This window comes from Taudactylus pleione, unplaced genomic scaffold, assembly GCF_031769625.1.
Source record: "Taudactylus pleione unplaced genomic scaffold, aTauple2 ptg000201l, whole genome shotgun sequence".
In the NCBI taxonomy this organism is placed as follows: Eukaryota; Metazoa; Chordata; class Amphibia; order Anura; family Myobatrachidae; genus Taudactylus; species Taudactylus pleione.
This window is the reverse complement of record NW_028284603.1, coordinates 62,556,682-62,580,526: the sequence shown is the minus strand read 5'-3', so window position 1 is coordinate 62,580,526 and position 23,845 is coordinate 62,556,682. Positions and strand designations below refer to the sequence as shown.

General features: G+C 46.6%; 1 protein-coding gene across 1 annotated transcript in view; it reads left to right on the top strand.

Moving 5' to 3' along the window:
* The window catches only part of GALM (galactose mutarotase), a 106,041-nt gene that overhangs the window by 21,252 nt on the left and 60,944 nt on the right, over window positions 1–23,845 (top strand). Inside the window, exons 2-3 of the mRNA XM_088477426.1 lie at window positions 11,230–11,434; window positions 23,074–23,228. Coding sequence (XP_088333552.1) covers window positions 11,248–11,434; window positions 23,074–23,228 — 342 coding nt within the window. The 5' untranslated portion in view covers window positions 11,230–11,247. The remainder of the gene's footprint in view (window positions 1–11,229; window positions 11,435–23,073; window positions 23,229–23,845) is intronic.

Below are 23,845 nucleotides of genomic sequence, written 5' to 3'. Positions count from 1 at the left end.
TATATCTGACAGTAAAAAACTAACCGATTTTTGCCGATGGCGAGTAAAGGCGAGATTTACATCTCGAGAGAGAAAATAAAGTGAGAAAACCAAACTCACTAAAAAACCCACCCGAGTTTGCACTTAGTAAATTTGCGAGATGAAAAACATGCCTAAAAACACACGAGATTGTCATCTCGACCTATCTCGATTCTTAGTAAATTTACCCCTAGTAGTGCTATCTGTTACTTGTCTACTGTATTGTACCTGACTGATTTACCATGCACTGTCTTATTGTTTTTGCCTTTGTACGGCACTGTGGACCACTTGTGGCGCCCTATAAAGTTTAATACATGTTGAGTCTCCCATATCCAAATATTCAGAAATACAGAATATTTTTAGCATGACTGAGATAATGATACCTTTAGTTTTTGATGGTTCAATGTACACAAACTTTGTTTAAGGCACAAAATTATTACAAATAAAGTATAAAATGACCTATAGGCTCTGTGTATAATGAATTTCAGGTATGTACACAAACATTGTTTGAGCCACAAAATTATTGAAAGTATTGTATAAAATTATCTTCAGGCTGTGTGTATAAGGTGTATATAACACATAAATTCATTTTGTGTTTAGATTTGGACCCTATTCTTAAAACATTTCAATATGGTATGCAAGTATTCCAAAATACGAAATATTCCGATATCCAAAATACCCTTGGTCCCAAGCATTTTGGATATGGGAAACTCAACCTCTAATACTATAAGGTGCCGTGAATCAAGAAAGTCTGGGAGCCACTGTTATTGGTTATTATCTCAATTTAAATTTTTCTCAGGATGGTAAACAATAATGGCTGCCAAAGGGTCACAGCTCCAAGCATATCATGTGATGGCAGATGTAGGGGGAGTGGTGTCTCAGTGCACATAGCAGACACAGTATGTGTTCGGCATCTCGGCGGTGTGGATGCTGACTCTTACCTTACCAGCGCCATAATACCAATGCCGTTCTGAATCCCGGCGCCGGCATCCCAACCGCCAGGATGCCGAAGGTAAGTAGCAGGTGGGAGGGGCGGGTTAGGTTTAGGGGTTAGGCACTAGGGGGAGGGTTAGGGTGCGGAGAGGGGGAGATTAGGTTTAGGCCTGGATCCAGTCTGTCAGTATTACATACCGATTCCGCAGACACAAATTGCAATGGGCCTGATGCTGAGTTGAACGTATGCCTGGTTGCAGAGCATCTTGTATATTGTCACACTACATGTGCTCCTGTATACTGAGCATCTGCAGGTATGGGCAGTCATTTCAGTCGCATCACAATTTAAGTCTAAGGAGGCGTGATTGAGCTGTAATGGGATGTAGGAAGAGTTCGGTGAAGATATGTTGGTGGAAATGTGGGCTACGTAAAGTTTTTAATGAGCTTAGGCTATGCAAGTCCGCACTAATGATGGTAATGAGTAGCAAGCCAAACATATGGTTGGTGGAAGTCTGGTCATTTTAAAACACAGGATCCCATTTATTTATTTATTTTTCCCCTGGAGACATGTTATCTTTACCCTTGCACAGAATATCTACTTCAAAAGGAGTCTCACACTGGGATTTTCACACCTATACAATAGGAATGGCTTCTAACACCTTTCCACAAGCCTGCTTTGCCCTGGAATACTTTGTGTAACTAAATCATCAACTGAAAAGACAAGTTAGCTTGTTAGATACTCCTTATTCAAAATATACCTTTTGTACAAGAGAGAAGCAGCTGGACATAGCAATGTCTGCTCATGAATCCCATTATAATACACAGAGTTGGATCATACACAGAGTTGAGAAAACAGAAAAATTAAAACTACTTGATCTTCTCTCATCATCAAATGTAATTCATGCTCTCTCATCGATGACCCAATGTTTTTTTTACACCTCCAGCTTTATGCTCTCACTCCGCCCACCACGAGCAGCAGTTCCTATTGATCCAGCACAGGCTTCCATTCTTAAATCCCTTGGCATTTTCAAAAAAACTCAACGGGGCAGTCGTGGGAAGCGAGGACAAAAATCTCTTATCTGCTGTAACCACGTAAGTTCCTTGCCTTCAGGTTCACCAGTCTCATATAGGAGACAAATAGAAGTGGTACCTATCAAACGGCCATGTGCTTGGAAGAACAGATCATTAAACTCCCGCTCTGTGACTGACATCCCCAGAGCTCCCACACTCAATATAAAGAAAACTACAGGCACTCCGGTATGCCCAATCAGGTCTGTCCTTTGTAATGCCAGATCTATAAGAAACAAGACTGCCACAATTGCTGACCTTATTCAATCTGCAGATCTTGCCTGTATTACAGAGACTTGGCTAGATGAAAATGCAGCACCTATCTTGGAAGCTGCAGTTCCAACAAATTATTCTGTCATTCACAACCCAAGACTTAACCGCAGGGGAGGGGGAGTGGCCATCTGCTTTAGAAAAGCACTTAAACTTAGGGTCCACCCAATGGAAATGACTCACTCATTTGAGTGCATCGCTGCTCGGAGTTCTACAGAATTAGGATTCAGAGTACTTCTCATTTACCGCCCCCCTGGAGATGGAAAGATATTTCTACAAGAATTTGCAGATATTGTTGCTGGGCTAGTTCTGGAGCATCAAAGATGGCTGATCCTTGGGGATTTCAATGCATGGGTTGATGATGAGCTCTCACACCTTGGCCAAGATCTACTGTGCACAATGAATGCTCTGGGCCTCACACAAGTCATCCCTTCGGCTACTCATATAAGTGGTCACACTCTTGATCTGGTCTTCCAGATTGGATTAGATGTCTCTGACCTAAATATAAACCCAGTCACGTGGTCAGACCACCACTCAATTCACTTCTCAGTTGTAACCCCTCAAAATAGAACTTTACCCATGGAGTTGACAAGGTATCGTCCAAGGAGGGGCATGACTGCCCAGGCTCTTGCAGCAAACCTGGATCTTTCTGCGGTAATGGGGGCCTGTGAAGATCCTTGTTCCCTTGTCCATTACTATAACAGGGATATGACAGCTGCAATGGATATATTTGCCCCTGTGCGTATACGACCCCTCATACCACACCGTCAAGCCCCTTGGTTTGACAATAGTGTTAGTGAACTCAAGAAAAGGGGACGTAGACTTGAAAGACGATGGAAGAAGACGAACCTGGTAGAGGATAAGTTAACACTAATCAAACAAATAAGAGAATATCAATCAACAATCACCCGTAAGAAAACAGAGTTCCTTTCAAATGAGATCAAGGCAGCAAACAATAGGCCGGCTCAGCTTTTCCGTACAGTGGAGATGCTTTGCAAACGAGCATGCCTGCAGCATGATGAAACACTCCCATCAAGATGCAATGAGTTTGCAAAATTCTTTGCAGATAAAGTATCCTCCATCCGGGCTGGAATCCCCACAGTGCCATCAAAGGAGTGCCAAACTACCAAGCCTGCCAAGGTAAGCCACCTGTCTCCCTGGAACAGCTTTGACATAATGGATACAAAAGACATTGCTAAAATTATCAAAATATTGTGACCCACCACCTGTGATCTGGACCCTGCCTCAACCAAGCTTCTCATAGGGTGTATAGACATTATTGGCCCTGTAATTGCAAAAATAGTTCAATGCTCTTTGCAAACAGCCATTTTTCCAGAACCACTAAAGGAAGCAATTGTTAGACCACTTCTTAAAAAACCTAATTTAGACCCTGACTGCATGACCAACTATAGACCAGTATCAAACCTTCCTTTTCTAGGAAAGGTCATTGAGAAAGTTGTGGCAATGCAACTGGAAACCCGCCTGTCTACCCATGATATTTATGATCCATTCCAGTCAGGATTCAGGAGAAGACATAGCACTGAAACAGCCCTGGTATGTGTGCTTAATGATCTTCTGATGGCAAGAGACAGAGGTGATTGTTCAATCTTAATCCTTCTGGATCTCTCAGCAGCATGCGATACTGTGGACCATGGGATTCTAATTGAGCGCCTGAAAAATTTCTGTGGACTGGATGGCACAGTCCTTAGATGGTTCAAATCATTTCTCACTGGCAGGTCACAGAGAGTTTCTTCTGGAGTAAACTCTTCATCACCAGTGTCACTTCCATGCGGTGTCCCACAGGGTTCTATACTATCTCCCATACTTTTTGCAGTATACATGCTGCCACTGGGTGAGATAATCAGACGTCATGGCCTGGTGTACCACTGCTATGCAGATGATACACAACTGTACCTGTCCTTTGCTCCAGGTACAAAGGACCCAATAACAACCCTAAATGGCTGCCTAGCCGAGCTTCTGGAGAGGATGAGTGCCAGTTGGCTGCGACTGAACCCTGATAAAACAGAGGTTCTTATGATAGGTCACAGGACAGGGCTACAGCATAGCCAACTAACAGGACTTACGCTTGGGGGTTCAGAATTACAAAACACTAAACATGTGCGGAATCTTGGTGTTGTCCTGGATAGTGGCTTGACACTTAAACATCAGGTATCAGCCACAATAAAATCCTCATTCTTTCATCTGAGGAACATAGCCAGAATCAAGCACTTAATTCCCTCAGAAGATCTGCCTAAAGTCATACATGCATTTATATCATCACGCCTAGACTACTGCAACGCCCTCTACCTCGGTCTCCCAGCAAAAGAATTACACTGCTTGCAGATGGTACAAAACGCTGCCGCCAGGCTATTAACCAACCAGCCCCGTTCCAGCCACATAACACCCATTCTCTACTCCCTTCACTGGCTGCCTGTCAGATGGCGAATTGCTTTCAAGATTGGATTAATAACTTACAAAGCCCTTCATGACCATGGCCCAGGGTACCTGAAGCAGCCTCTGATTCCCTACTGTCCCACTCGATTACTGCGATCCGTTGACAAAGGACTATTAACAGTACCTAGAATCTCACGGAATTCGTCTGGGGGTCGAGCTTTCAGTTTTGTGGCTCCAACCTTATGGAACTCACTTCCCCGCACAGTTCGAGAGGCCTCCACTCTAGAATCCTTCAAAAATAGACTCAAGACTCACCTATTCACCCAAGCATTTCACTAATGTCCCTTGTTTAAGCTTGTTTTGTATTTTGTACTGTAAATGTAAAGCACTTTGAGTCCTTTAGGAGAAAAGCGCTATATAAATTAAATTATTATTATTATTATTATTATTAATAGCTACTGCTCTAAATAATGCCTGGGCACCTGGGTTGGATAGTATTCTGAGTATTTGACCTTAGCCTGGCATGGCTGCCGTTTATCCTTAGCAACCTTGTGTCCTGTGTGTGAGAGATAAAGTGCAACAGTTTAATATCATTTAAACGTGACCTAAATACAACAATAAATCGTCCACATTTTACATTAGAACAGATCCATTGGCAGGTTGAAAAGATTGTAAAGTCATATAAGGCCTGGGAGAAGATAGTGGGGTTGCCTATGAACCCATGGGAAACCCGTGTTCATGTGTGGTGTTCTTCACTTTGCAGTACTTACTTATGTGTCCCACTTGGTGACAGTTAAAACATCTTTTTGAACGGGGTGGATGAAAAGATTGTTGTGGGAGTTGAGCAAGAGGGAAAGATGGGTATATGTAGGAATATAGAGGATAAGGGTATGGTGGGAGGTATGAAGTTTGTGGGTAGCATGGGACCTGTGGTTGTGTATGATATGTGGGGTAAGGATGTGTTTGCTGTGGTGTGGGATTGGTGAGGACGTGTAACTGTTCAGTTGCAAGTGTGTGTATAGGTGCAGGTGTGTCTACTGGCTGTGATGTTACATTCATTCCTTCCAGAGCTTGGATACTGACAGCCATTAGTTTTTCGCTCTGGGTCTCTCTCTTCTTTGAGATGTTTTTATCATGTTCTATGGCAGATTCTATGAGGGTATCTATTGTTACTCCCCTCCAGCCAGGCTGTGAGGTCTGAACCCGGGTCTTTAAGTCTTCTTTAAGGCCATCCATGAGTATGGTGACAATCATTCCCCTGTGGTGAGTGCTATCTTTAATATCTTCTAACCCAGTGTACTGGGTGATAGTCTGCAGAGCCCAGTCGCAATAATCTTCTGCAGATTCACTCTCCTTTTGTTTTATGGTGAAAATTTTGTTCCAGTTAACTACTACTGGAAAATATATACCCAATTGAGTTATGATGCGGGAAATATTATCTTGGTTTACTTGGTCTGTTAAGGGAACGTCACCATCCAAGACACAATCCGTGATAAATTTTGTCACGTCGATATTGCGTGGTAGACAGGCTCTTAACACCACACGCCAATCTTTATTAGTTGGCTCATGAGAACTACCCAAATTCCTCAAAAATCTTTGACATTTGGCTAGTTCCTTTTTGGGATCGGGGAAATCATTTATGATTGAATTTAGTTCTGCTCTTGTCCAAGGACAATGCATTGCCACTTCCCTCGTGGGCACTACACCGTTCGCATCTACATTTCCATTCGGAACAGTTATAGTCCGAATGGGATGCAGACCGGCAGCGCTGCTACCTTTGACCTTGCTACCTGGCTGGGGGTTTAGTCTGCTGCTGCTACGTATGGTATTAACAACTTCCTCTACGGGTGCAGAGGGGGCTAGCACTTCCCTTACTGTTACTGATGGAGATGACGGCACCACTCGTGATTGTTGTGGCGCAGCATCTATCATCTGTACAGCATGGGAAATGGCAGACATTACAATAGGCTCATCATCCACATCATGAACATTTTCTTTATGGTTGCTTGTTACATTTCTATGGGTATTTTTGATAACTGTACTTGCACCTCCATCCACATAAGGTGGAGGTGGTGTGCATGAACTGCCTACAATACCTTCTACAATGCTACCTTGCTGCACGTGCACGCCATTTTGCGGCTCGCTCGTATTGCAATTTAGCGTCGCGGATGCATTCTCTGGCAATGCGCTCACAACGCTAGTTTGCATCGCTTGCGCATTTTTTAGCCACTCATCCCCTTCATGCTGCCACAACTTTAAACATTCATAATATTTTACCTTTTTACCTCGAGAGTGCATCAGACTGATGTGGTCTCGGACATTATTCAATACATCTTTATCAAAACTACCAATTCTAGGAAACGGTTTAACACTCTTCCTCATCATATTAAACCATAAATCACAATACCTGTTTGCATTGGCACTGTACCTAATATGGATAATATGCCGCGCCGACCCAAGTGGCGCTTCCAACAGCAGCAACTTTATTTAACATCTCTACCGTTTGCTTGGCCCTCATCCTGGGAGAACCCTAAGTTTTTCAATAAAGATTTAAATTGGTGAAAGACAGTCTAGATACTTTCACTTACCTACTGACAAAATTTCCAGATGCCCCCGCTCACCTACGGAAGAAATAAATGCCCCCGCTCACCTATGGAAGAAATTTCTAGATGCCCCCGCTCACCTACGGAAGAAATTTCTAGATGCCCCCGCTCACCTACGGAAGAAATTTCTAGATGCCCCCGCTCACCTATTATCTCTCAGCTCACAATCACAAGTTTCCTAGTGTGGCTCAACTACAATGCTCAAATAACCCAACCTAATTATTGAACACTGCAATCACACTGAGAGCTGGTCCCTACAACAAAGACAACATGTACACCTGCTGATGTGTATAGAACGGTAAGCTACTTACCGAGCTACTAGGCCAACTCCTGCGCCTAGTACTTAAGGGTCATACAATACCCTTAACCTTTAGGTCCCGTGTTACACCCTAAACAAATACTCACAATCACACACTCTTTTCCTGCGCAGAAAACTACACGTTAACCCAATTATTGGCAACAATTGATAATGTAAACTCAATGGCTTTGTTTAAACATGTGGCAGCACAACCGTAAGTACGTATACGCTATTGTGCGACCAGTCGTATACACAATAATGCGACTACCACACAACCGTATGACAATCTTTAGCTGCGTACACAAAAGTGCGTCTTTACTGTGCGCAAAACTGCGACTCAGCCGCGTGTTCAATACTGCGGCACCCCTTTAAATGTTAGGTTCTATCTACAAAGGAAAACAAACTTTTTCCTTTCTTGTTCCTGGATTCTAGTCAGCGTCCCTGGCTCACACGAAAATGGGTAGCGATCTCTCAGCACCGAGCGGTTGCAGGTAAACCCTGCATGTGGCCACTCCACCCTTTGGTGAGATATCGATAACCGTATGTGCCGTGTGAGTGGGTAAGTGACTGCACTACGAGCCCCCAACTAACGATACTGCCTTTGAACCTCTATACACCCCTGCCTATACCTTCTAATATCCTGCCTATAAACCTCTAAGGATGACGCTATTTTGCATACGCACAGTTATACAGTGAATAAAGACACCAGACCTAGAAACTGTGGTTCCAAAGCACAAAGTATTGCAATTTGGCGCAAAGGAATCATACAGACCCAAGTACAGTTATACATACGCAGAGCTCTGGACCAGATGTAGGCATCAGCAAGAAACCCCTCGTCAATCAGCATTCAGCATGAAGACTAGGAACCCAGGGTCAGAGCACACATATTTATACCCTCCAGAAATAAACAACACAATAGAGAAGTTTGTTGCTAATACCATTGGTCCTAAAGGAGAGGGCATATGTTACAAGGCTTTTAACAGGTTGGTTCAAATAGACACAGTCCAGCCTCTAACAACTGGTGGTCTCTGGTTTCCCGCCTCATGCAAATCCTAACAGTTGGTCATATAATGTACATTTTGTTGCTTGAAGTCTCTGCGGTCCATAAGTTGAGAATGCATGTTGCGATCTCTCCATCGATATTACCGGAATACTGTTGAGAGAGTACGCATCAGTACAATACCAAACATGGCTTACTTATCATGTATAAAACCTTAGTTACGAAATAATCTTTATTTCCTAGCAATTATAATAAATGTGCATACTTGAATCTTATACCTTAAAGCTTATGGAACCTTGTATGTGAATTTGTAATGTGTGAGTATGTGGGGTTTGATGTAAAGACGCTAGTTAACTTGGGGCAGATGCGTGTGCATGAAGCTAATATTCAGCGTTTTCATACAGGATCTTATGCATTCGCTAATATGCTACTAGTTAACAGCACAATTGTGCGTATTAATGTGTGTATGAGAAATGGTGAAAGATGCAATCGCATGATGCTAATAGTAAAATCGCCACATGTACTAAAGTGTGAGTTTATCTAAAATGGCGCTTGGGCGGCCATTCACAAAATGGCGTCTTGCGATCTCATTTCCAAGATGCCGTCTTGCGGCCAGTCGCAAGATGGCGTCGCTGCGATCCAATTTTAAACTGATCTTGTCTCAGCCAATTATCCAGCTTCGACAAGGTTCTGTAATCGGTCTGTACCCCCTAAAAGCCTAACTGACCCGGGGAATCAATATAGAAGTGTATTAATAGCCCTAATAAAAGTAATCTTATATTGAGTCAAAGGGCTGTTATATGCATATTTGCATAAGTGGAAAAATTATATAAAGCAATTTCTTTTGTGAAAAAAATAATTGCTGTAGTTAAATTGGGGGTACATGTAAATATGTACTAGTATATTTATGTGATTCTAAAATGTATTAAAAAAATATTTAAAAAATACACCTGCTGTAGTCATCTAATAGAGCAGGAAGCAACCTGGGGCTTGCGGTAGACGAGACCCTACCGCAAGGGTCTCGTTGCAAGCCCCGATGGTCGTGATGGTCTCGACCATCGCGACCATCACCTAGTCACTCGCTAAAGCTGTGGGTGGTAACCCACAGCTTAGCGAGCGGCCAGGAGGCCGCCTTTCAAAAGAAAAGCGGCCGCCGTCATTCAGAGTGAACGCTCGCATTTTTTGCGAGCGGCTCTGAATGAGGTCCCAAGTCCCCACATTTTTACTCAAAAATAGGGATTTTGCACATCTTTTCTCCTGCCTTTGGGTGGAGAACTTTTTTGCCTGTTTATGCTTATGGAGTTTTCGCTCAGGCGAAAACATCCTGGAATTGAATAGGGTGATACTTTGGAAAGTGGCAAAAACTGGGCACCTGTAAAAACTTTTTGCCGATCGCAGGATTTCGCCTCTAATTGAATACGGGCCTTTCTAAGAGAATCATATAATTGAAGAGAGAGAAAGTATGACTATACAGAGAAAAGATTACCACCTAAACCTTTATTATTCATGGACATTTCCACCCAATCTATGGTAAAGAGATAACAAATAAGATAAGAATTGTAGCCAATAGCGGATGTGTCTTGGACAATTCACTGGGACAAAAGTATCTTCTTAGCTGTTGCTATTTTATTCACCAGCAGTTGAGAAGGGAATACAGTCAATATACCGGTACATGGGATGCCGACGCTTAGAATACCGTTGCCGTCATCCCGTAGGTAAGTCGCGAGGTTAGGGAGATGGTTATGGTTAGGCACTAGAGGGAGTGTTAGGCACTAGAGGTAGTGTTAGGGTTAGGCACTAGAGGGAGGGTTAGGGTTAGGCACTAGAGGGTGGGTTAGGGTTAGGCACAAGAGGGAGTGTTAGGGTTGGGCACTAGAGGGAGTGTTAGGCACTAGAGGTAGTGTTAGGGTTAGGCACTAGAGGGAGTGTTAGGCACTAGAGGTAGTGTTAGGGTTAGACACTAGAGGGAGGGTTAGGGTTGGGCACAAGAGGGAGTGTTAGGGTTGGGCACTAGAGGGAGGGTTAGGGTTAGGCACTAGAGGGAGGGTTAGGGTGAGGCACTAGAGGGAGGGTTAGGTTGAGGGTTAGGCACTACAGGGAGTGTTAGGGTTAGGCACTAGAGGGAGTGTCATGGTTAGGCACTAGAGGGAGTGTTAGGGTTATGCACTAAGGGGGGAGGGTTAGGTTGTGGGGAGGGGGAGGTTGGGTTTAGGCAGGTGTCTGTATCCTAAACCTGTCAGGATGTTGGCATCAGGTTTCTAACTGCCACAGCCCGTACCCAACCCGTTGAGAAGCCAGGGTAATATAATTATCTACTTTATCCCAAAAGTCAGTCATTTCCGAATAATGACCATAAACAATGGAGAATATAGGCTTCTCATACACCACATTTATAACCATTGAAGTTAGGTGAAGTATAGTAGGCCCTATGCAAGATTTTATAATACATTTTGGCATGAGAAGTACAGACTAGCTGTTTATCTGCACACAAGCCTGTGAAACTGTAGATTGTCCCAAAGCTGGGAAAACCTTACCATTTGGTCAGACCACCCATGATCATCACTCTGGACTTTATAGCAACCTTACTAGTAATGTACAGTCCTGTGCATCGTTAATATTTACTGACACTATTTTACATTTTGCAGTCACAGTTTACCAGAGCAATGACATCGGTGACCAGATCTGTGTTTGGGAACCTTCCTGACGGAGGCATAGTGGAGAGGTTTCACCTGGAGTCAGACTTCGTTAAGGCAGAAATAATTTCCTTTGGCTGTATCATAACTCGCTTAGAAACAAAGGATAAAGATGGAAATTTCACAGATATTGTCCTTGGGTTTGATGATTTAAATGGTGAGTTTCAATTTCTCTGCTTTCTTCCTCTAAGGTCCATTTACAAACCACAACTCTGTGCTGCAAGTAGGCCTTTACTACCTGCACCCACTTCCAGGTTCTTGCAACTGCCCCAGGAAAATCAATCTACATTTGATGTTGTGGATTTACAGATCCCCCTGAAAGTGTGCATGATGGACAGAGAGAAACATCACTTGAAAGTCCAATCCCCTTCCTTCATTTATGGTGTATCTTTTGCCTACACACAGGGTGGTGGCCATTTACTGACTGAACTAGCATTTACGAGAATAGAGCCTATCTGTTCACAAAGGCACTGGGATACAATCTTCAAGTTCCACTTTTCCTTACCTCATTAGTAAATTATAATTTTGAAGAAATAGTCTATGAATATAGCTGGGACGATGACAATCAGATCATTCTGCTGTGATGTCTGATTGGGGACAGAACAGGAGCCCCTATTCTACTGACTAAGGGCGTGATTCTAAGGCGGAGGCAAAGCCAAAAAATAAAAAAACTGTGTACCTGGATAAACCATGTAGCAATGCAAGGGGTGCAAATATATTTATTTTTTTGCATGCAGGGTAAATACTGGCTGCTTTTGCATGTAGCCCACAAATGCTGGGCAGCTTTATTATTACACTGCAATTTAGATTTAAGTTGGGACATACCCCTCCCAAATCTAAATCTCTCTGCACATTTTACATCTACCCCACTTGCAGTGCAAAGTTACTTGTTCTTTTTTGCTTTGCTCCCACCTCACTATTTTTGGAACAGTTTAGAAATGTTTGCTCATCTATACTGCGTGCCCTCCTGCAAAGTCAGAAACTACCCTGAAAATGTGCCCTCCACAGCCTTTATCTCATTTACATAATGTCATCCTGCAAAACACAAGCTTGTTGTGGGTGCAAAATGAAGTGCACTCATGCTTCTAAAAGCACTGACAAAAAATGACCATCATCTACACATCTCCTCCCATCCGACAGTGCAGACACCACAGACACTCCAAGTGCGGTTCACAAATACATATACAAATTCATATACTTATTCTGAAAAGCAAGTGCAGTTGGCAAAAGTGGGTGTGTGATGTCCAGACTGAATTTCCCTTAAATGCCTTTTTTTCCATAAATTCTGACATATATAATATATACACACTCGTTCTCTGCTCTGGTGCTTCTGGCACACTTTGGTCTGTGTGTATCTCAGTAGTTTGTTGCAGCAGCAGAGTGTGCTAGAAGCACCAGAGCAGAGAGCGACACCCCAGGCAGGAAAAAGAAACTGCACAGGTTGTGACAGATGCAGGGTGCTAGAATGACACTACACAGTGTTAGCTTCTACCGTCGGCTGGAGGCTGCAGGAGAGAGATCGGAAGCCTCCATAGGAATCCTAAACCTCCATAGGCTCAAAGCAGTTTACACCATCTGAAGACTACCGGAGCCAAACTCAGAAAAGCTTCTCTTTCTACATCAGGGTCCATAGAGTATCCACAGGATACCTTGGGGTACAGCGATGACGTCAGACATCGGGCACCACAGAGTTAAGTTTTTTAGCCTCCCAGGATGCACTGGGGTCCCCCTCCTATACCCCGCCCCCGAGCCAAGGCAAATCAGTTTCATAGGTGCCCGGCTCAGAGTCTGAGCACCTGTAACAGAGGGGGGCCTTTATGGCCCCTGAAGTTTCTTCAATGCAGCTGTGGCTGCACAACATGAGCTGCACAGCATAGACAGTCAGTACTGACGTCTAAGCTGTCGTTCCTCCACCCCGCCGGACCAGAACGCCGGTACCGATACGGGGATGCTGGGGGGTGTCTGGGGTCACAGTGGGTGTCCGGTGACCCCGGATACCTGGACTGTGACCGGATCCAAGGGGACAGGTAAGCGGCAGGGTCCTGTGGTGGGTATCCGTCGAGCAACACAGTCCTAAGTCCCCAGGCAGGGGGCTCCCTGGGGACTGGCAGGGTGGAGCCAGGTATTAACCTGCGCTTCCACTATACCCCAGGGACAGTGTGCCGCGGCTGAGCGGTGAAGTCCAGCGTCCTGGGGGTTAATTGCATGCCAGGGGACCGCGCCTTCCTTGTATATAGCCGGCTCCTCCCCCACTGCACACTGCCTCTCCACTGCGGTCTGGCTGCCTGTGTGAGCGCTCCTCCCCCGGGCCCGCCTCCTCTATGCTCCTCCATCTTCATGACTTGGCCAACGCTGCTGGAGCTGAAGACGGTGACATCGTGGTCCGGGTCCCCCCGCATACCTCTCCTTCGATTAAGGTCAGTGTATGCAACGCTGTTTCCTACCAAGTTCTGGTCTGTGTAGTTGATCTCAGCGCTGATAGTGCGCTGCTGCCTGTACTTTCACTTCTGACTGTCAGCCATTTTACTATCCCTATTCTTCCTCCTGCTAAAGCCCTTGCAGTGCGGTGTTGCAGGGTGTTTATTGCCTCACTATTTGTCTGTGAGGTGTGTCACATACATTCCGTTACTCATCATGTCTGAAAGTGAACAGGATTCTCCTCTTCAGCTAAAGTGTACCAAATGTAATGTACCAATAGCGGAGGGTGATAGAAACGCTGAGGGGTTATGTAGGGCGTGTTATCTGATATCACGCCCGATTTCTGTCACTGTGCCTATACAGGAACCGCCCTGGGCTTGTTTTGCTAAGGCACTTATAACCCTTGTGGGCTAGCTATTGACGCCCCCTGCTTTCCCCCAGATGGGGTTATCACAGCAGTCAATGGGGTCGTCACCCATGCAGGGATTCCCCAGACAGTTGATGTTACCCCAGTGTCTCCCGCTTTTGCCCCCCCAGGTCTCACAAGAGCCTGCGTGGGTTAATTCCTTGTCCACTACGGTGCAACACCTGTCGGACGTTTTACAGGGGGAGTCATCATTGCGGCCGCATAAGCAACCTTTGGCGTCTAAGACAGCTCAGTGTGATGAGGATGATGTGTCGTCTGATGACGGTGAGATTTTTGACCTTTCTGATCAGGAGCCCCTCCGTACTAAGGAGACTGAGTCTAAGTCTAAGGTCTAATATAGAGTCCATAGGGTTCCACAGGACTCCCGCCCTGTCGCACCTGTAATGCAGATGGGCTTTCATCTGGTCACCGGTTTTTCCGTCTCCTTCTGGTGAGAATGTGATTCTTGTTCCAGATCTTTCTTCTCTCTCTTTCCTCTCCTCCTCCTACCTGGGGCTTGTTACTTAACTGATTTGCCTGGGCTCGGGGGTGGGGTATAGGAGGGGGACCCCAGTGCATCCTGGGAGGCTGAAAAACTTAACTCTGTGGTGCCCGATGTCTGACGTCATCGCCTATACCCCAACGTATCCTGTGGAACCCTATGGATTTCGTAGAAATAGAGATAACAAGGGTAAGTTATTACCATATTTCATATTTTTTGGAGTTTGGTACATAGGGCTGAGATCGTAGTCCCCATTGATAATAATGTGGACTGTGACCTGCAGTGCTAATTAGCACTCTGCGAGAGATTTCTGTGAAATCTCCTGTATTGTGCTATTAGTATATAGCAACAACTTATAAAATTATACAGAAACTGCAGTTTCTACATAATTTTATGAAAAGAACTTTGATAAATAGGCCCCTTACTATTAATAATTTGTTTTACATCGTTTCATACCAGAGCAGCATCATGTCTTTGTACTGTTGCAGCAAGCGTTGCATAATATTATGTGATGTAATATTTGATGCGTGTAAATACTTACCCGTTTCTAGTATTGCAAAATGTATTTTTCTGCAGAAGATGACATTTGATCCTTTTTTGTTGGTTTACTTTATAGTAAAGGAAAAAATAGTTATTGGTATTATGTCACAGTGGAGAAAGTATTTCTACCACCAACAATATTCCTGTGACCTTCTATACATTCTATTTATTTCTATTGTTGTTTCTCTCACATCCGCTTTGGGGGACACTGAAAATCTTGGGGTATGGGGGGATGCTGTGCAGGAATTTACAATTCTATACAGCTTGTTTGTGCTGAGACTTCTCCCTATCTATAGCCTTCCATGCATGGCTTCTTAGTTTTTAGTAGTGCCTTAGAGGATAGGTGCTCTGGGCCTGATTCAGACCCGCTCGCGAGCGCTGAGCGCTCGCAAGCGGATCGATGTTGCCCAAGTGCGCATGCGCACGATGGAGGCGCCTCCGTCGTGCGCATGCGCGAGACCCGAATAACGACGGCCAAGCCGTTGTTATGGGTCTCGCAACAAAGGGGGTTTGCTGTCGATGGTGATTGACAGCACGCCCCCTTTGGGGGGCGTGCCGGGGGCGTGGCTGGCCAGACGGAGGCGTTCCCATGGGAATGCCTACCGTCTGGGGCCGGCCCCACTGACATCACTTGTGATGTCAGTGGGAGTGCTCTCAGCTCTGATAGAGCCAAAAGCACCCCAGGGCTTGCTGCAGACGAGACCCTACCACAAGGGTCTCGTCGCAAGCCCAATGGTCGCGATGGTCTTGACCATCGCGACCATCATTTTGGCCGCTCGCTATAGCTGTGGGTGGTTACCCACAGCTATGCAAGCGGCCAAGAGGCCACTCCAAAAAGTAAGAGGGACGGCCCTGATTCAGAGCGAGCGCTCTGTCAGAGCGTCCGGCTCTGAATCAGGGCCTCTGTACGAGGCTGCCTAGGCAGTGTGTATCTTGTTTTTTCAATTCTGCTACTGCTGCGCAGTCAGTCAGACGGGTTGCCTGCACATGGGAGTGCACTGATCTTGGTACTTCTTCCTGCAAATACCCCACTACCGACTTTGGACAAAATAAGGTGGAGATTTCTACTTCAGGGTCCATAGGGTATCCACAGGATACCTTGGGGTATAGGTGATGACGTCAGTCTTCAGGCACCACAGAGTTAACGTTTTCAGCCTCCCAGGATGCATCTGGGTCCCTCTCCTATACCCCGCCCCCGGGCCAAGGCATCTCAGTTTCGTCGGTGCCTGGCCGGAGTCGGAGGCACTGTGCAGAGGGGGGCTATGAAGAGCCCCTGAAGTTTCTTTTAAAGGCAGCGCTGGCTGCACATCTGGGAGTACAGCATGGACAGTCAGTACTGACGTCCATGCCGTCTCCCCTACACCCCGCCGGTACCAGAACGCCGGTACTGATCCGGGGATGCTGGTAGACATCTGGGGTCACGGCTAGCGGTGTCCCCAGATGTTTTGGACCATGGCCGGATCCAAGGGGATGCAGGTAAGCAGCGGGGTCCCGCGGTGGGTCCCTGCTGGTCACATGGTCCTGAGTCCCCAGGCAGGGGGCTCCCTGGGGACTGGCTGCAGCGTGGAGCCAGGCGACCAACCTGCGCTTCCACTACCCCCTGGGACAGCGGGCCGCTGCTGAGCGGCATGCGCTGCGGCGTCCCAGGGGTTAAATGCATGCCAGGGGAGCGCGCTTTCCCTGTCTCACAGCCGGCGCCTCCCCTGCTGCACACAGCCTCTCTGCTCTGCCTGATTGGCCACAGTGTGTCAGCTGTCCTCCCCAGGCCGGCCTCCTTCATCTTCTGCTCCTCGGTGGCCATCTTTAAAGCATGGTGAACACTGCTGGAAGCCTGTGAGCGGTGGCATTGCGGTCTGGGTCCCCCAGCATACCTCTCCTCTGTTTGTCACAGGTCAGTGTATGCAGCGCTGAGTCCTACCAGCCTGAGGGTCTGAGTAGTTGAGAATCAGCGCTAATAGTGCAGGGATTTGTTTCTTCTGCATTGTATGTGACTGAACTGCTAGCCTGCTGTCTGTACTTTCACTTTCTACTGTCAGCTTTATTACTGTCCCTGATCTTGCTCTGCTCAAAGCCCTTGCGGTGCGCGGTGTGCAGGGTGTTATTCACACTATACCAATACGTATAGGTGTGAGTGTCACATACTTACCATCATGTCTGAGACTGATTTTCCTCTCCAGCTCATGTGTACTAAATGTAAGGTACCAATAGCGGAGGGAGAGGGTAACGCGGAGGGGTTATGCCCCCAGTGCCTGGCACTGTCACGGCCGATTATGGTCACGGTCCCGGTACAGGAACCTCCCTGGGCTTGTTTCGCTAAGGCGCTTACAACCCTTGTGGGCCAGCTAGCTCCGCCACCTGCGTTTACCCAGACGGGTTTGTCCCAGCAGTCAGTGGTGTCGTCACCCATGCGGGAGTTCCTGAGACAATTGATGGTACCCCACAGTCTCCCTGTCCCTTCCCAGGTTTCTCCGGAGCCTGCGTGGGTTAATACTCTTAACTACATCGGTTCAGCATTTGTCCGATGTTTTACAGGGGGAGTCTGTGTTGCGGCCTCATAACGGCCGGTGGCGTCTTTATCTGCTCCTTATGGGGATGACGATGAGACGTCAGATCATGGGGAGATTCTGGATCTATCTGACCAAGAACCTCTCCGTACCAAAGAGCCGGACGCTAAGTCCAAGGTGTATATCCCTGGTCTTATTCGAGCTGTCCGCTCGGCTTTAGTTATTGAGGATATTGATCCTTTGGTGGCCACATTCATATATGCCTTTTTAAGGATATTAAGGGTGAGGCTACGGTGTTCCCTCTTTCTGATCAATTAGTGGATCATTTAGAGGAGGCGTGGAAAAATCAAGGTAAACGGTTTCAGCCCCAGAGACGCTTAGCCGTGGCTTATCCGTTTGCGGTCAATTATTTTTCTAAGCGGGAATCCCCTACGCAAGTGGATTCACATGTCACACGCCTAGTCAAAAGTGCCACATTGCCTATGCCTTCGATGTCATCCTTGAAGGATGTCACTGACCGCAAGGTGGAGATCTGCCTCAAAGCCGTTTATTCCCTTGCAGGGAAGCATCCAGACCGGCTCTGGCCGTGTGTTGGGTAGCCAGAGCTATGGAGCGCTGGGCGGATAATTTGGAGGCGTCTTTGGACTCTGACTGTTCGGCTGAACAGACCGAGTTGGTGGGCAATCTCCGAGACTCGGCCACTTACATTAATGAAGCGGCCTTATATATTTGTATGCTCACCTCTAGGATCTCCTCTGCAGCCGTGGCTGCTCGTCGCACCTTATGGTTGCGTTCTTGGAAAGCGGACGCGGATTCCAAAAAGGGATTAGAAGGTCTGGACAGGTACTATTTGGTCCAGATCTGGACAAAATTGTAGTTACGTTGGCAGCAGCAAAATCTGCATGTCTTCTGTCTGCTACGATTCTTTCTAGTGCTGGTGGGTCGTCCTTTTGGCCTCACAGGGCCCAAGGTAGGCCTAAAGTACAGTCCTGTCCACGGCAGGCTGGGGCCAAGAAATTGTCCAAGCCCAAGAATCAGGTCTGGAGTACCAGATGTCCGGCTCCTAGGTCAGATAACAAACCTGCGGCCTGACGGTCCAGGCCTCCTTTTGGGGGACCCCAAAGTGGGGGGCACCTGCTTCAGTTCGCCCGGTGCTGGTCGCAGTGCATGTTCCAATTTCCCAGAGGGGCCTGGGTTTCTATTCCATTCTATTTTTGGTGCAGAAACCCAATGGGTCTTACCGTTCAATACTAAACCTAAAGGCCCTCAGCAAGTCCTTGAGGGTGCCTCTGTTTAGGATGGAGACCCTGCGGTCCATTATTCTGGGGACTACATGGTGTCATTGGACATCCAGGACGCTTACCTGCATGTCCCTATTTTTTTGCGCCATCAGCAGTTCCTCAGATTGGCAATCTGCAACGAACATTTCCAGTTCCGGGCACTGCCTTTTGGCCTGGTGACTGCTCCACGGGTATTCACCAAGGTCATGGCGGTCATGGCGGCTCTCCTGCGGACGCAGGGAGTCCGACTGTTGCCTTATCTGGACGACCTCCTGTTGATAGCGGGGTCTCCAGAGTTTCTTTTACACCATCTGGATCTGACGATTGCGGTACTGCAACGTCACGGCTGGTTGACAAACTGGCAGAGGTCCACTCTCACCCCGTCTCAGAGGATCCTGCACCTCGGGGCCTTATTGGACTCCAGGCAGCAGTGGATCTTTGTGACGGAGGAAAAGATCCTTGCTTTGTAGTTGAGGGTGCGCAGTTGTCTGCAGTGTCGTCGAGTGTCGACACACTTGGCAAAGAGATTATTGGGCTCAATGGTGTCGGTATTCGACATGGTGGAGTACGCCCAATTTCACTCCAAACCTCTGCTGCTATTGATCCGGTCCAGATGGAATGGATTGCCTCAGTGTCTCAAGTCCCAGACGATGGGGCTCACTCCGGATGTTCGCCTGTCTCTAACCTGGTGTTTGCAGACGCCCGTTCTGGGTGGCGAACTGGGTCCTGTTAACAACGGACGCCAGTCTCCGGTGCTGGGGAGCTGTCACGGGTCCACACTTGTTTCAGGGCAGGTGGACTCGGGCGGTAGCGGAGCTTCCAATAAACATTCTGGAGCTCCATGCGGTGTCAAGAGCTCTCCAGCGGGCACAGCCGGTTCTCCAGAGTCACCCTGTGCAGGTCCCGTCGGACAACGCCACCACGGTGGCCTATTTAAACCAGCAAGGAGGAACCGGGAGAGTGGTCTTTATACCAGGACGTCTTTCGGAGTCTGGTGGACAAGTGGGGTCTTCCAGAGATAGACCTCATGGCGTCCCGGCACAACAACAAGTTGCCGGTGTACGGGTCTCGAACATGAGACGAAAAGGCGTCTCTGGTGTATGCCCTGTCCGTCTAGTAGATGTTCCAGTTTGCCTACCTTTTCCCTCCGTTTTCCCTTCTTCCGCGGGTATTACGGAAATTCAAATCAAGAAGGAGGTACGCTACTGTTGATAGCTTCCGAGTGGCCCAGACGGCACTGGTTCTCCGACCTCCAGAGTCTGTCAGTAGACGTTCCTCTGAGGTTACCATTACGACCGAATCTGCTGTCATAGGGTCCTTGTCTTCACCCGGACCTGACTCGGTGTGGCTGTTGAAACGGTCATGCTAAGGTCCAGAGGGTTATTCTAGCTCCGTGGTGCAAACCATACTAAGAGCTTGTAAACCTTCCTCGGCAAGAATCTACCATCGTGTGTGGCATACTTTCTTCCGGTGATGTAGACCTAGAGGTTATTCCCTTAGGGAGTTCCGCCTGTCTAGGGTGTTGGCTTTCCTACAGGCTGGACTGGATCATGGGCTTCGCCTGGCTTCTCTGAAAGTGCAGGTGTCTGCCCTGTCAGTCTGGTTTCATCGTAGGATTGCTGCGCTCTCTGATGTGCACACCTTTATGCGAGGTGTTCTTCGCATTCAGCCACCTTTTGTTCCACCGGTGGCACCTTGGAATTGGGCTGTGGTCCTGAGAGTTCTCTAGGGACCGCCGGTTGAACCACTGGACTCAGTGGACTTTAAATGGCTTACAGCTGAAACCATATTCCTTCTGGCCGTTGCCTCGGCACTGGGGGGTCTCTCTTGTAGACCCCCTTTTCTGAATTTTCATAGGAATAGGGCGGTGCTTCGCACTCGTCCGGGATTCCTTCCCGAAGTGGTATCCAGTTTTCACATCAATGAAGAAATTGTTGTGCCGGCTTTCAATTCACCTGGACTTTCAGTGGGTGACGCCACTTGGGATGTTGTGCGGGCATTGAGAATTTATGTTGATCGCACTTCTTCTTTTAGGAAGTCGGACGCCTTGTTTGTCCTCTATGGCTTCCGTAAAAAGGGTTGGCCTGCTTCAAAGTAGACTTTGGCAGGCTGGATTCGTATGGCAATTTCAGAAGCTTATCTTCATGAAGGTCTTCCAGTTCCCTCCTTGGTGAGGGCTCATTCCACTAGGTCTGTGGGTCCTTCGTTTGCAGCTAGACGTGGTGCCTCTGCAGTTCAGATCTGCAAGGCTGCTACGTAGTCTTCTGTCAATACCTTTGTGAGGTATTACGCTTTTGACATCTTTGCCTCTCAGGATGCTTCCTTCGGGCGGCGGATTCTCCTCTCAGCACAGGAGCGTCCCCACCCTTAAAGGATACTGCTTTGGGACATCCCCAAGGTATCCTGTGGATACCCTATCGACCCTGAAGTAGAAAATATGAGATATGGTAAGAACTTACCCTTGTTATCTCTATTTCTACGAAGTCCATAGGGTTCCACAGGACTCCCGCCCTGTCGCACCTGTACTGCAGATGGGCTTTATTCTGGTCACCGTTTTTTCCGTCTCCCTATGGTGAGAATGTGATTCTTGTGAGTGTCCAGATTTTTTTCTTCTCTCTCTTTCTTCTCCTCCTCCGGCCTATGGCTTGTGACGTAACTGAGATGACTTGGCCCGGGGGCGGGGTATAGGAGAGGGACCCAGATGTATCCTGGGAGGCTGAAAACTTTAACTCTGTGGTGCCTGAAGACTGACGTCATCACCTATACCCCAAGGTATCCTGTGGAACCCTATGGACTTCGTAGAAATAGAGATAACAAGGGTAAGTTCTTACCATATCTCATATTTTATCAAATCTTGGAGAAAGTGGAGAAGTTATCCATGCCAACCAATCCGCTTCTAACTGTCATTTTACAGGCTAGAAAAATGGCTGTTAGCAGCTGATTGGTTGCTATGAGCGATAGGTGCTAGATGGTTATCTGCATTGGTGATTGTTTAAAAGCAAAAAATACAATGAAATGTTTGTCAAAATAGGCTTTACCGTCTGCCTGTTGAAATATATTGTGAGAAACATTGCACAAAACTAGTAGACCACAATTGGTGTACCTTTCCAAAATGTATTGTTTGTTGTGTTAACATTATTTTCACAGGACCAATAAATATACAAATACACATTTTAATGGTAAATATGCTGAAATGTATACTTAATGTCAGCAATTAAGTGTACGTTTATCGTTTCCTTTTAGAAAGTGAGGTTGAGGATGGGTCCTCAGGGTTTGTTCTTATGGTTCTCTCTGCTCCTTCTCCTCTCCCCCTCTATCTGTTCTAAACAAATAACACAAAGAAGACAGACAAACACTAAAAAATAAAACCTACACTAAAACGACACTCCTCACAACCACAGCACAGGAACACACAAGTAAACACTGACACCAAACTAAAATTAAGACGAACTTTAAACTCACAGAAAACAACAAGACTACTTTCAGAAATCACAGTAACACTCTCCAAACTTTTCTGCATGTGGTATGTTTTACCCTATAGATCAGGGGTGGGGAACCTTTTTTCTGCCGAGGGCCATTTTGATATATGTAACGTTATTTGCTCTTCCGGAGCAGGCCACACCCTCTCTGTGTGATGTCACACAGGGCGGGGCCACAATTTCCAGTGATTACAGCAATGCCCTGAGCATCCTGAGGATGCTCCGGGGAGCTGTAAGGGCAGCAGTGTGACCGTCTGAAGCATCCTAAGGACGCTCCTGGCGACACTGCTGCACAGATTCTGGCTTCAGGGTGCCATTATAGGCACCCTGTTAGCCAGATGAGGCCAGCAGAAAAAAGCTCCAGACCAAATGATTCCGGGGGACTTTATGCGGCCCCCGGGCCTGAGGTTCCCCATCCCTGTTATAGAAAACCACCAGGAAGTGTTGGTCTATTTTTGGTCGGTTTTGTCATCTATTTTCATCATATATGTCAAAACCGACGATAAAATAGTCCAACATCATCGTCTGTTGTCAACTGACTGATAGTAAATACACATTTTTTTAGACACAGAAACGCTGCCTATAGCCTTCGGCTTCCATCGGTCTTAAGTCGAAGCAAAACCGGCGCTTAGTAAATTTACCCCTTTGTTTGTGATATGTTTTTCAGGTTATACAAATAAGCATCCTTATTTCGGAGCAGTGGTTGGACGTGTTGCAAATAGGATCGCCAAGGGTAAATTCACTATGTATGGTCAGGATCACCAGTTACCCATCAACAATGGACCAAACAGCATACATGGAGGACTTAAGGGCTTTGATAAGGTAAGGAAGATGGTTCTGCTATAGGTGCATGTATTTATTAGCCATTGTATCTGTTTAATTTGTGTAAAATCAGATCTATCTCATGGTGTAAAGTGCATTGATTAAACTAATGACTTAAATTAAGTTTTTTTATTTATTAATGATGTTGATGCTCAGCCAGGTATTGAACTGTCCATCTTGTACCCACTAAACCACTATTTTGTTTTCCTGCAGAAAAAACAATGCTTTGATCAAATCATGACAAAGGGCCTGATTCAGAGCCGTTCGCTATTTGCGGTCGTTCGTTCAAAAACAAGGGGTGGCTATTCAAATGATCCGTTCGCAAATTGCAGTCTGTTCCCACCTCTAAGTCTGAACGAGCGAGCAAAACATACGCTCGTTTTTTTTATAAAAACGCCCCCTGGCCGCTCGCACCATACGTCATGTCCGCTATTTATTAGATTAATCGAGTACATCGTACAGCGTATGAACTGCTCGCTATTCTTGTGGTTGGTGTTTTCAACCGCTATTTTGCGAGCAGTTCTGAGTTAAAAAAAAACCAAGTGACGTGGTCATTGACGCTGCTGGATTAAATATGCACACCCTTAAAACGCCCGTTTTGACCTTTAAGCACGCCT